Source organism: Bos javanicus, chromosome X (genome assembly GCF_032452875.1).
Source record: "Bos javanicus breed banteng chromosome X, ARS-OSU_banteng_1.0, whole genome shotgun sequence".
NCBI classification, from domain to species: domain Eukaryota; kingdom Metazoa; phylum Chordata; class Mammalia; order Artiodactyla; family Bovidae; genus Bos; species Bos javanicus.
In genome coordinates this window covers 83,790,712-83,804,672 of record NC_083897.1, presented here as the reverse complement: position 1 = coordinate 83,804,672, position 13,961 = coordinate 83,790,712, and the positions used below count along the sequence as shown (strand labels likewise).

Here is a 13,961-nt window from a genome sequence, read left to right as displayed (position 1 = left end):
AGATCCTGAGCCCCATTGATTGAAAGTGCTAGATGCCAAAGGGAGTGGCTTTGTACTGAAAAATACATGAGCATTGGAAAACCATATTCCCTTGGGAGAAAATGTCTGTCCTCCAGGAGCTTATATAATAGCATATTCCTCTCTAGGGGAGTAAACAGCTGTTTGGAGATTGTAATGCAACTGTTTGTCTCATAGGAACACTTCTATGCTTCCATTCTCTACTGTGATTATTAGAAATGGAAATCTAGACTTGTGCCTTTCACTCCATTCCTGTCTGCCTATGGACTGCTAGGAAACTTGATTTCCATGGGGCTTTGCTCTCTCCCTCTGTTATAGTAGATTTCACTGATTGAAACATTGGTAAATATTTAGAGACCAAGGGAAAAAAAAGATGAAATACAAATGCCAAGATCTGTGTAGTAGGTGTCAAGTAAATACTTGTTGAATGAATGATTGGACATTGGTGAATGAAAGGTAGAATATAAGCAAATAAACGCATAAACAATTTTTTAAATAAAATAAGTGTGGAATAATTATTCAAACACTTCTTTTGAGTTACCATGTTCCTGTTTCAACCTGGAAAAAGGACTGATTAGGCCCTGCCACAGGAATCCTGCCTGAACTTTGGTGCAAGGTACCATTTATAGTCACCTCTGTTAGGCTCTCATGTTAGGAACATGAGAAGTTAGTTGGGCCAACTTTCCCTTGTATACATCTAATGATGGGGGAGCTCACTACTTCATAATCTTTACTACATTCTTGATCTATGCTACTATCTTTGAATGCTTAGAAAAGCTTTGACTGCTGCATCAATGATGTAGATCTAGTATTAGAACCCAAACCTCCCTATAGCCCAGACTAGAGTACCCTCCACCATAGTACGCTTGGAACTATAAAGCTGCATTTAGCAAGTGTTAGTCGCTCAGTCATATCCAACTCTTTGTCACCCCATGGACTGTTGTTCACCAGGCTCCTCTGTCCATGGGATTCTGCAGGCAGGAATACTGGAGTGGGGAGCCATTCCCTTCTCCAAGGGATCTTCCCAACACAGGAATTAAACCTGGGTCTCCTGCATTGCAGGCAGATTCTTTACTGACTAACCTGTATTTAACAAAGTTGGTAGGAAGAGAACTGTCCTACGAAGCAGGAGATCTGGGTCCAAGTATGAGCTCCAGCATTGGCTTGCTGTGTGAAGTTGGGCAGTTCCTTTCCTTATGTGGGCCTCAGTTTCCCTCTTTGCTCCATGAAAAATTTCAAACTGAATGCTCTGTAAGACTCGTCCAGCACACATGTTTCAGAATTCTCTAATGAGGTCTAATTAGGATCTTGTAATACAGTGGTTCTCAAGTGTGACCCAAGAATCCCTAAAGGTCCCTGAGACCCTTTTCAATGATCAATGAGGTCTCCCTTTTCAAATTATGTATCTTTGAGAGGCAGGATTTTCTTCACATACTTCAGTCAAAACAACCTATCATAAGAGACTGAACATAGAAGCAACCATGAGAGTTCAGCTATCTTCTGTTAAGCCAGATATTAAAGAGAGCAGCAAGAAACTGTAAAACCATGCCACTCTTCTCAGTAAATTTATTTTAGGAAATATTGTTATTCTTCACAAAATATATTAAAAATATGTTCTAAAATATGTGAACATGTCTAATTTTGAAGCATGTTTTTAAAATGAATGAATCCATCAATCCCCTTTAAACATCTCAGTCTTAATTTCTAATACCACAAATATCCATAGATACAATCCACATAAATAAGAATGCCTAGATCTTTAATAATAACTTTTAATAGTATAAAGAGATATTGACAGCAAAAAGTTTAAGAAGGTTCTAGTAAGGTCTCTGACTTCCTGTCTCATTCTATAAAGCCTTTTCACTTTAGTGGTTCCAAATATGATCTGCTTCCCTGGTGGCTCAGACGGTAAAGCATCTGCCTGCAGTGCGGGAGACCCGGGTTCGATCCCTGGGTTGGGAAGATCCCCTGGAGAAGGAAATGGAAACCCACTCCAGTACTCTTGCCTGGAAAATTCCATGGACTGAGAAGCCTGGTGGGCTACAGTCCATGGGGTCGCAAAGAGTTGGACACGACTGAGCAACTTCACTTCAATATCTGACAGAGGAAAGAACACAGTGACCTCAGGAGGTAGGCCATTCTTCTGAATTCACAGATCTAAGCTATACCAGATAATATACTATCTCCCTTACCTGGGTTCCTTGGCACAGACTGGTAACTTGGGCCTTAGACAAGACACCCTATGGCAGGCAGTGCCAGTTCCTGAGTAGAGGAAGAAAGCAGCTAGTCTCATGAGGGTTAATGTGATAGCCTCCCTGCTTGTCTGTCTACAAGTTCCCAGTCCCTCTGGGTCCACCTGTCCTAACTGCTAGACTCTCCATACCCTATTCTTCACTCCCTCAATAACCGGCCCCTCTGGAACCTGGCCACCAAACAAAAACAGCCTGTTATGCCCATCATGGGAGGTCTTGGGTATGAGGCAAGGGAGGCCCTCCCAGATTCAGAGCCCCCATGAGGTGGGGAAGGAGGACAGAAGTGGGAAAGAAAGGACGGAGAATCTGTGTTGACTGAGAGAAACCACTACACATCGGGTTCTTCATGTTGCTTTTTCCTTAATGACAAGTCTGGAAGGTAAGTAGTGATCTTTACCCTCATCTTCATGTTTGTTGTTGTTCTTCAGTCACTAAGTTGTGTCCAACTGTTTGCGACCCCATGGACTGTAGCATGCCAGGCTCCTCTGTCCTGTCCCTCCTCTGTCCTTTTCCTGAGTTGGCTCTTTGCATCACGTGGCCAAAGTATTGGAGCTTCAGCTTCAGCATCCTCATGTTACAGCCAGGGAAACTGAGGGTCCCAGAGAGAAAGTGACTTGCCTAAGGTAGTTATATAGCCCCAAAGTAGCTGGTCCTGGATTTGAATTTGGGTCTAAAGAATGCCAAATTAACATACTTTCTGCTTTACCAAGAGCAGGGAGAGTCAGGAGCACCCAGGAAAAGAAGAGGGAGCAAAGAAACTCAAATCTATTGAACGCTTACTATGTGCCCAGTATGGTGAGTGTAAATGAATGTTCTCTTCCATCAACTCCTAACAGCAGTTCCCTCATGTAAACAGAGAATCCTCAGTTTACAGATGAGGAAACAGAAATGAGGTGACTTTCCTGAGGGCGCACCGCTAAAAGACAGCATAACCAGTATTCAAATCTAAGTCTGCCAAGTTCCAAAGCTTTAGCTTTTTTAGTAATACCAAATAACATTTCTTGAGAATTTTCTGTATGCCAGGCTCTGTACTAAATGCTCTAATTCATTTAATTTAAACCTCCCAACCAGGTAGGTACTATTATTATCCCCCATTTAACAGATCAGGAAATTAAGGCAGCCGAAGGTCACCTAGTTAGAGAGTAACAGAACTTGGATTTGAATCCAGACAGTTCAGTGCGATAGTTCATAGGCTTAGTGGTTGAAGGCTACTATCCTCAAGCTCAAAGCTAAACTAGTGTGAGAGGCCCAGAACTGAAATCTCCTGATCTCTCAAGTCAGTATGCTATGCACTATTGCCTCCTGAATGAATGTCCAAAGGCACAGCTGGTGCACCTCTGCCCAGAGGCTGGAATCTAATGAAGGGGGTCATTCTGGGAGGCCTGCATTCCTGCCGCACAGCCTCCGTGGCTCTCCATCCTCAAACATCTGGCTGAGGGGGAAGAGGAGATACACTCAAAGGAGGAAACACTGCTCCACTCTAGTTTCTTGTGTTACTTGCCTGCCCCAGGCAGGGGGCTTCCCCTCGTGAGCATGCATACAGTTGGAGGTAGGTGTGAAGGAACCATTTGCCTTGTGTCTGAATATCCTTCTGACAGAGCCCAGCAGAACAAACGTCTGAGATGGCCCAGAGGCTAGAGATAAGGTGAGAGATCCGTTATCACAACCTCCCCAGAGTATAAATAAGGAAACTGAGGGCCACAGAGTAAGTTGTAAGCAGGGCTGGAGGGATCCTTAGAGACCCTCAAGACAAACCTCTGGACCAAACCACAGATGAGGAAAGTCCTCAAACATAGGCAAAGGCTTGCTCAAAGTAGGCTTAAGATCTTCTCGGGCCCCAGGATTTGGCCCTTTGCCTGACCATCATGGATCTCAGAAAGGGAAGTGAGGCCAGAAGGAGTAAGTTATTCTAGGACTTGTGATGACATATCCCCCAAGAGACCCAAGCCTGGGGTCGGTCCCTGGGACCCTCTGGCCATCAGCCATGGCACCCTGCCTGCTGAAGCTTTGAAGTGGGGGAGGGGAATCATTATTTCTTAATGGCTTCCTGCCCAAAAAGCCTCTAGAAGTGGCTAGTGCTAACTCTGTTTCCATGGAAAGAGCTGACTTCAGTGCATCCAGGGGGTTCAAGACTAGATTCCAGGCTAAACTGGAACTGGAGTGTTCTGAGCATGGGAGCATGGGAGTGGATAAAGAAGGGAAATTGTCATCTGCTTCGATGTTCAGAAAAGGACACAGCCAGGATATCTGAGTTGGGAGAAAGCTGTGATGCTCTGAGGCAGGGGGATGGAGAAAATGATCTTTGAGAGCTGGGGTTCTCTTTGGGGCATTCCCTGACTTCCTATGGATGCCTAAGGGCAGCACAGCAGTTCTGAGAGGGGTAGTAATTACCAGAAGGGATTTTCCTACAGACTTGCCCTGTGGCTAACTCCAAACGGGAGCCATACAACAGACTTGAGACTTAGTGACCTGTGAGCCTGCCTCTCATTGTACAGTTGGGAAACTGAGGCCCAGAAAGGAGAGGGTCTCCCCAAAATGCCAGAGTGAGTCATGATTCCTGACATTAAAGCAGGGTGAGGAGGATGACCCTGTGACCCAGGGCCCAGAGCCTCCTGTTAGAAAAGGTTTCTAAGGCCTTTCCCCTCTGTGTCTCCACACCAACCTGAGTCCTGCTCAGGTCGAGGGCTCTCCTCCCTGGGTGCTTTTCCTTGGCACTCTTTCCAGTGTCCCTGTGTGGTCTCGGTTTTACACAGAGGCACCCAGAAAGGGCTGGTGTGTCATTCGCAGGTGGCAGGAGCCAAGCAGGCCAGCGTGCATGTGGCAGGACTGGCGGGTAAGCTGCAGCAGGCTGGATGCTCCAAGCTTGGGAGCTGAAATTCAGGGAATTTCAATTGGCATTGCTGTCCAGTACTAGCCAACTGGTTAACGGTGCCGAGTTTGAATCAGCGACCCGCCTCCTGGCCCCTCCTCCTCAGCTAGTCTCTCTTCCTCCCTCCCTCCCTCCTTCCCTCCCTCGGGCCCTCCAGGAGAAGTGCAGGCGAGCTGAGCTCAGGCCGCTGCTCTCCGCCTCTTCCCGAGATGAGCCGCTGATGGAGCGCCTGATCAGAGCTAGCTCTGGCTGAGCCTTTGGTTCTGGGTAGCCTGGTCCCCAGAGAGGGAGAGACCTTTGCCCAGCAGAGCTCTGCTGGGCCCTGCCAGTTCCCCTCACCCCACCATGCCTCTGTTGGACGTGTTTTGGGCTTGCTTCAGGAAAGTGAAGGTAAGAGGTTACCTAGCCCCAGCCCACTCCATTGCTCTGGTTTGAAGGAGGCAGCTGGGGACCACTGAGTGCTGGCTGGAAGGCAGATAGGCTTCTGAGACTACCTTGGAGCTAGAAAGGCTTGGGTTCAAGTCTTACCTTTGACAACAGCTCTATGATCTTCTACTGCTTTCTCACAGAAATAAGACAGCTGGCTGGCTCTTCTTCTAAAACTTGCCTCTGTTGCTTCCCTGCCCTTGCCACAAAGACAAGATTCTTAACCTCTCTGAGCCTCCGTTTCCTCAGCTTTAAAATAAAGACAATAGTGACACCAACTTTATAGGGTGGTGAGGTTGGTGTTATTGTTTACATATTAAATGTAAGGAAATATAAGAGACAATGTGTGTAAAGTTCCTAGCGTGATGCCTGGCATGTAGCATCCATACCATACAAGTAATGGTAACTATTATTATGATTATTGCTACTAATTTCCTTCAACATATATTAAATACCTACTCTGTGCTAGGCACCACAGGAATTACACAAAAAAACAAATAGCTTTTGTCCTCAAAGAAGAGGTAAGAAAAGTGTTAAATCTTTATCAAGACACATGCCAGACACTATGCTAGATAGTTGGTCAATAAATAGTTGTTGAGTGCTTGCAATATCTTGTACACAAGATACACAGGCACGTATGCAGGATACACAAGCACAGCAGGACCCATGAGGATGTAGAGGATATGATTTCTGCTTTAAAGAATCAGGGAGCTGATATTTATTTCATATATGGTATGTGTTAGACTTAGGCACTTTCTGTTTGTCAACTGTGATGGTGATTTTCACCATAAGCAAGCCATTGTTTTCCTGCTTTTATAGATGGGGAATGGACACTATGAATGATCAAGAAATATTTACAAGATCACTCAGATATGGTTGGCAGAGTTGAGATCCGAACTCCTAAATCCATAGTCTTGTTGACACTATATGGCTTCCCATAGCTGCACCGAGTAGGGAGAACTTTCGACAACTAGCCTGACTACATAGAAGACAGGATGAAAGTCAAGCTGGCATCCTTGGAGGAGCTTAGAATGGATTCACAGGAGGTCACATTTGGGCTGAGCTTGAAGGAAGAGAAGTTTGTCAGTCCAAATGGGGGGAAGGGCATTCCAGGCATGCCTGGCAGAGGGAACTTCATCAGCAAGAGTCTGGAGGCAGTGATGGGTTGGAGGAAGGGCTGGTTTCATCATGTGCCTTACTTATCGCAGGGTTTGAGGAGAGAGGAGCTGGAGATGGAGGACAAGAGTCTACCTCCCATAGAATTTGGAATTGATCCATGGGTTCCTGGCCCTCACCTAGTGAGGTTCTCAAATGAGCTTTTCACTCATCTGCAGTAAAACATGAGAAGGGTAGGGCTAATGCATTGCAGTTTGCAGAAAGCTAAATTAATTCAAGTCAAAGGACTATTCTTTATTTAGAGATTACTATTACTTCTTATGGGGGTGGGGTTCAAATGATTTCTTTTAATGAAATAGAAGTGTGAGATTTTTAAAATTTCTGTCCTCAGGAAAATAAAGTTTCCAATACTCTGACTGTTCCCTTCCTCATTTATTTAAATATTGCCTTCCTCATCCATGAAATTCCAAAATCTGGGGACTGTTGTTTTAGGGGATGGAGGAGTTCAATAAAGTATGGATATAGTTGTGGACAGTTTTAAGAAAATCACTCCAGTTGCCTTGGGCAGAAATGGTGTGGAGGAGCCCAAGTAGTGATGTGAAAGCCAGGAAGGTGGCTGCGATGGCAGTAAGGAGTGGAGGAGATGATGAGAGATGGACCCAATGAGAAGAACAGGGCAAGGAGGGGGTGAAAGTACCTATGAGGTTGGACACCAGACTGATATGACTGTCCACTCCCTGGAGAACCATTATAGGTGTTTGGCATGGATTTAAATCCCTTTGCACTCATTACCCCAATCTGTCAGACTCCCGGCAAATGCTCTCAACCAATGACAGTCTCTTAGAGACTGTTGGGGTCAGAGACCCTCAAGAAAAAGTCAGGGACTTCTATCTCTGGTCCCAGACATTAGCATACAGGCACACATTCACTCATGTACATGTCCACAAAGATAGAGCCTACACATGTGTTTCTGCATACTCTCAGCTACACACACATATGCATAGACACACCATTCAAGTGTGTGCGCACACACATATACACATAGAGGCAAATACATGCACAATCACACATGCACACACAGATAGTACATATCCACAAGCATGTAGACTCACACACATGCACACATGCACATACAGAGGTAGGCATGCATGCACACAAACACTCTCCCATGCATGAGCTTGCAGGCACACTCACAATTAGACATACAGAAGCATGCATACAGCGTAAAGACACACGTGTGCACACAGGGTTGTGGCAGGCATGAATCAACACACAGATCTCAGGATAAGAGGCGGCCTGCCAGACCTATGTACACCTTGAGTTTTGTGTCTCTTTTTCCAGCACTACTGCTTTGCAGACCCAGTCAAATAGGCAGGACTTCTGGGCTTGTAAACCCAGTCAGGGGTATGGGATGCCCTGAGCCACCCTGCCTCTCTGAGCTGGGCCCCTTGTGAGCAATTGCTTGGCTGTGTGGGAGGGAGCTGTGGCAGATGCAGAAGCTGCCTACAGGGAGGGGCATGGCCATGCCTGAACCTGCCGTAGCTGAAAGGGCCGTCTCAGATGTCTCATTCGACCTTCTTGTGGTCCTGATGGGGAAACTGAGCTCCTAGCATCCAGCACCACATGGAGCTCTCCATCAGCTGAGGATGTTTGAAGAGGGAGGAAGCAAAGAAACTTGGAATCCCAGCCCCCACCCATCACGTGCACACATGCACATACACACACACATGAGCTGTGTGCTTTTAAGCAAGTCCTCTGTTAGCCTCAGTTTCCTTGTCTGCAAAATAACACTAATCAGGGCCTGCCTCACAGAGATGCTATGAGGATTTGGGAAGGTTGTGTCTTTAAAGTGCCTGGTATGGAATAAGTGGTCAACACACATGACTCACTGGCAGTAGATTTCCGAATTATTCACTGGGAGCATCAGAGCAAAGAACAAAGGTTATTCCATGTTTGGCAACTCCAGGGTTAAGAACTCAAGTCTTACTGGCTCCTATGCCACAACTCCTCTTCAGCCCTCTCCTCTGGCCCTGTCTGACTCTAGGACCAGAAACAACCTGTTTGGGAGCTGAAGGGTGATACTTCAGAAGTTAGTGTTACTGGGAAGATGGGAGGAGGTCAGGCCAGGGTCCAGGACTGCCTTGAGCTGTGCTGAAGTTAGGAGTAGCCAAAGGGTAAGGTGTTTGGATGTGAGATGAACTCAGTGTAAATAGTTCCATACATGTCTGATGCGTCTTCCCTGGAAGCCAGTGAAGGTTGAGAAGGTATCCATGACCTCTCAACATGGCACTATGTATGCATGAGAGTCCCCTCAGCCTCATACTCACACGCATACACACAGGACCATTTCTCTGATGTGTCCTTTTGCCCCATTCCAGACCAAGCATGGTGTGACACACATCATGAGTGCCCAGAACATGGATCCTCTCTTATGTTACTCTCTTTGTATCAGGCGAGCTTATTAGGTCCTGAATGGCACTGACCTGGGAGGTGGAGAATACAGCTGGAGTTCCATATCAGCCATGACCTCTAGGTGACTTTGAGAGGATCAGTACTCCCTGCTGGCCCTCAATTCTTTCCCCTTAGAACAGACAAAGCTAATCACACAATATCAAGGGTGACAAGGTTCAATGAGGTCATCTGTTTCTCCCTCCCTTTTCCTCTCTTGAAACTACAGATGAGGAAACTGAGGCTCAAAAAGGGGAAGAGATGCGCCCAAGGTCACACATGGGGTAAGGACACAGCCAGATCCTCACATATTCTGTAGTCTTCCTACTTGCTCTGTGGCAAAATCCAAACACAGCTTGTCTCTGGTAGAATATAACAGCAATTCCGGCAGGACTGCCACACACATGTACATAAACGCATGTGGTAATAACCTTGTCTCACCTACCTGCTTCTATGGGAGGCAAAACAAATCAGATTGAAAAATCCCTTGTAAACTGGGAAGCTTTGTCAAGGCTGGCCATCCAGTTTTGGTCCAACAAACAATGCCATGCTTTTCCCCAGTCACTGTACACTCACACAGCCAGGCTTATCAGTGCAGATGTGCACGAGGGCTCTCCTGAGTTCACGCAAGAACACACTCTCAAGCACCCCCTCTTGTGTGTGCAAATCCGCCTAGTTCTCAAGGCAAAGGAAAAGTTTAACTGGAGACTAGGGTACTTTCTGCAACAGCACAGCTGGAAAAATCGAGGGATAGGGGTGAGGACCTCCAGAATTTGCGCCTTCTCCTCCAGTTGCCTCATCTCAGCACAGTTGGTGAAGTTTGCTAAAGAACCATCTGAGATTGGACAGTATTTGTTCTGGGGAGTGGGAGAAGTGCCCATGGGCACTAAGGAGGTAAAATGGGGAATAGGAATCAAAGCTTTGACTCTGACTCATGTTTTGGACACAAATTCTTACTTTGCCTTCAGCTTCTTTGGTACCAAAAAGAGTATGAGTGGGGGTTACTGGGAGTGGAGGACATGCCTGATGATATGGCTGGTGGAGGAAGAAAGTGGGGAAACCTGCAGATTGGCAATGCCAGTTCCCTACACTGTGCCTGCACCCCCGCCCCAGCCCAAAGCACTGCAGAAAAAAGTGATTAGCTACATTTATAGAGCACATGGTATATGGTAGACACTGCACCAAGTCCTTCACAAATATTAACTCATTTCACTATCACAATCAACTCTGCAAGGTGGGTGCGATTACACTCATCATTCTCATTTGACTGAAATACAGAACAGCTAGGAAATGTATCCAAGGTCACACAGCTATTAAGTGATAAACTTGGGATTTTAAATACAGGCAATCAAGGTCCAAAATCCATGTTCTTTCCACTATGTTTATGTAATCTCTGCCTCAGTTTTTTTCCACCTATAAAATGAGGGGGTTAGATTGGTTTATCTCTGAAAGTCCTTCCAGCTTCAATAACTCTCATTATACTTACTATCATTGGCTGGAAAAAAAAAAAAAAAAAGCAAGACTCTTGCATCTTCCCATACACAGAAAAGTGCTACATTCATTAACTTGAGATATCTGGTTTTATTTAATTAACAGTAATCTTTTGATATTCCAACTCTCTGGTCTTTGAAAGCTCCATATATCCTGGCTCTTCCTTTACATCTTTGGAGCAGTCCTTCAGAGCTATCTGAGAGGTTGTCTTCCGGGCTTGAAGCCCTCAGAAAGACTGTCAAATAAAATTCTCAAGTTTTTCTTAAGAATTTCTCAAGTAATTCTCAAGTTTTAGGTTGTGCAATTTTTTTCAAGTTGACAATGTATACTTCTCTGAACTTTTAAGCTAAGTGAAAAAAAATCTGCTCCCCAAATGTCAGTGATTTCCACTCAAGTTCCCTGGGGAGTGGAACTGAGCCCAGGCTCAGACAAATGAGCCTGCCCTGAAGGCCAGTCCTCCCAGCAGCCCCTAGGGCTGGAGAATAGCCTGAGAAGCTCTGGGAGCCAAGGCCTGGCCTGCATTTCCAAGTCACTAGTAACAATAACAGGGAGCAGCAGCTCAGGCATCCTGTGCTGGGATGTGGGGTCAGAGGTTTCACAGTGGAGTTAGGGAGTGGAACTCCTTGATCCCATCCCTTTGGCCCACCCCTGAGCAGCCTCTGCCACTAGGGACCTTGGAGTCCAGTTAGACCAGCAGCTCCAAGGCTGCAACTGCCAAGGGGCAGAGGAAAGGAAGTTCTGCATTTGGAAAATGGAGTTTGAGGCCCTGGAAATGGGTGTGAGTTAAAATTCTCTGGCCTTTTTAGCTAATCTGGCCTGGGTCCCCCTGGGAGCTTCAGAGAAGAATGCAGTATAATGATACAATGTAGTAGCTGCTGGAAATGGAACTGCCAGCCCAGATTCTGCCTTTTCTTCCCCTTTCAGAGCCTCAGTTTCCTCATCTACAATATAGGGATAATAGTCCCCACTTCAAAATTGATTGCAAGGGTGACACGTGAAAGGGCTTGCTGCACAGTACATACTTAGAAAATTTGACTTAAATTTGAAGATAGTTCATGGGTTGCTCTTGTTATCCTGGGCCCATGGCTTGGGCCCTCAGTTTCCTCATCCATAGAATGGGGTGAAATTCTACCTGCCCAAAGAAAGCCTAGAATTGGTGACATACTGTGGAGATAAAAAGACAGAAGGAAACACTGATATTACTACCCTTAGGCTCAGGAAGTAAGCTGTTTAGGCCATTCCACTCACTCTTCCTATCTCTACCCTTACTCCCACTCTGGGTCAAACTAGTTCAGAGTCTGGAAAAGAGGGCCCATTCTGCTGTGGTACCATTACATCTCCCCTCTCCAGTCCCTTACTGCACTCACCCTGTCTAAGGCCCCTCTCCCAGAGGGACTCCCAAGCTCTAGGCAGGAAAGAGGGTCCCTGTTGGCTGGTGGGAAAATCAAATCTTTGGGATGTGACATTCCTGAGATTGTCCAGAGAACCCCTGGGAGTTGCAGCTATTTGTGCTCTCTCTCTTTCCTCTCGCTGTCTCTCCTCTCCAGCCCAGCTCTCTGCCTCTTGTGGAGGTGGGGAGGGCAGGAGGGCATGAAGCTGGAGAAGGCTGGGGCGATACGGGCCCAAAGGCAAGGAGCCAGACCTGGCATGGCCTTGCAGGCCAAGTAAGGAGTGGGGAGTGGGGAAGGAGCAAAAAACACTCCACCAGGACTGGCAGGAAGGAATTAAGGCAAAAAGAGCCCAAGGGAGCAGGATATCTGTCAGCGGGTGAGTTAGAAAATGATATACAGATCAGCATCCCTGAGGCTACAGGTTGGATCCCCTTTTAGGGGTGGGTAGGTTATTAGACCATGGTAGTTCTGGTGGGTGGGAAAGGAGAGTCAGAACTTCTGAGAGGCTCACACATTTCAAGCTAGTCTAGGATAGCTTGCACCCTCAGAGAAAGGAAAAAAGAACCCTCTGGGATTCCTCAAAATGCTGTCCCAGTTTGAGTTCTACAAAGGCCTTCCTGAAATCCTTTCTCACAGTGTCTTTTCCCAGCTGAAATTGTCCTTCACCTTCTTCCTTGTGATGAAAGGATTAGAATGATCAGGGACCCACCTATCATTATAGGCAACAAGTCTGAGGTCTAGCAAAGAACTAGTCAAAGGCGCGTGACCAGAATGCCTGCTATCACTCAGTCCCACTTTAAATCTCTCTCCCATTTTAAATGTCTCTTCTGTTCTTTCCAGAGAAGAAATTGGCATCCCTCAGGACCACACCACCTCACACCCAGATTTCACACCCTACCCGTGAACACACGTTCCCAGGCCACTGCGATGGGGTTTAAAAGTGACACCATGACACCAATGCTCCAACTGAAGACCTGGTGGCAGGCTCAACCCAGCCCTCACCTGCACACCGCCCTCCACGTACCCAGCTACCTCCATGCTGGACTGTGAACTCCTTTAAGGATCCAACCTGTGTCTTATCCACCCCTGTGTCCAGCCCAACACAGCCTCTATTTTAGGCCCAGCCTAAAGGAAGTTGGCTGAGTGCATAGAACACACGTGTACTCTCATGCACATACAAGTAACCAAAGCCACTGAACCCTCTCCTGACAGAGAGACCCCAAAAGACAGAGGAATCAACTATGGAGGGATCAGGGAGTCTCCTTCCCACAGTGGCCACAGTCTTTCTTGGCAACACACAGTCTGGGTCTGAGGGTGGTGATAGCCCACTAAGGAGGGGGGCTCAGACTGTGAATAGGGCTCTGTGTGGTCCAGCTGAGAAGGCTGGGGGAGGCTGGAATGTCAAGAACGTGCTCTCATGACCAGCCCTAGGCTGGGGCCTGTGGCACAGGACTGGCCAGGGGTTGAGGCGGAGCAGGGAAGCCAGGCAAGGAAAAGACGAAAAGTCCCCACTGACTTGCCTTCAGATAGCAGAGCAAGGACTGGGCATAGAGCCAGCAGGCCCAGCAGAGAGGATGCTGGAATGCTGAGCTCTGAATCCACCAATGATGCTGAGAACTCTTCAGGTCTGGACAAAGCCTGTCAGTAGTCTTTGTGGATGGCCTCCAAACTATCCCTCTCAGACCTCTTGACTTCTCATTCAGAGACCAGCTTCCTGTATCCATCCCCGCTTTGGGCTCTGGCTCTCTCTTTTTATACTCTTTCAATAAAATTCTCTTTTTCTCTCAAAAACTCTGTATCTGTCTCTTTCTGTCTAGCTACTCTGTTTCCCACTAGATGGCAAGCACCTCAAACACAAGAACCATGTCTGCTTCTGTGTAAGTTTGTATCTGCAGGTCCACTGCTGGGGCTACTGTACAGTTCTGAGCAGATGTTCCACATAGGCTTCAA

The 13,961-nt window shown here is 46.7% G+C and overlaps 1 protein-coding gene across 2 annotated transcripts in view; it reads left to right on the top strand.

The window, feature by feature from the left end:
* The first annotated feature begins 5,282 nt into the window (after window positions 1-5,282).
* STARD8 (StAR related lipid transfer domain containing 8) overlaps window positions 5,283-13,961 on the top strand; it is an 81,894-nt gene continuing 73,215 nt past the window's right edge. Inside the window, exon 1 of one of the 2 annotated variants that reach the window (XM_061409847.1) lies at window positions 5,283-5,529. In XM_061409847.1, the coding sequence (XP_061265831.1) occupies window positions 5,485-5,529 (45 nt within the window). In that variant the 5' untranslated portion in view covers window positions 5,283-5,484. The remainder of the gene's footprint in view (window positions 5,530-13,961) is intronic. The other variant, XM_061409845.1, reaches the window with a different exon arrangement.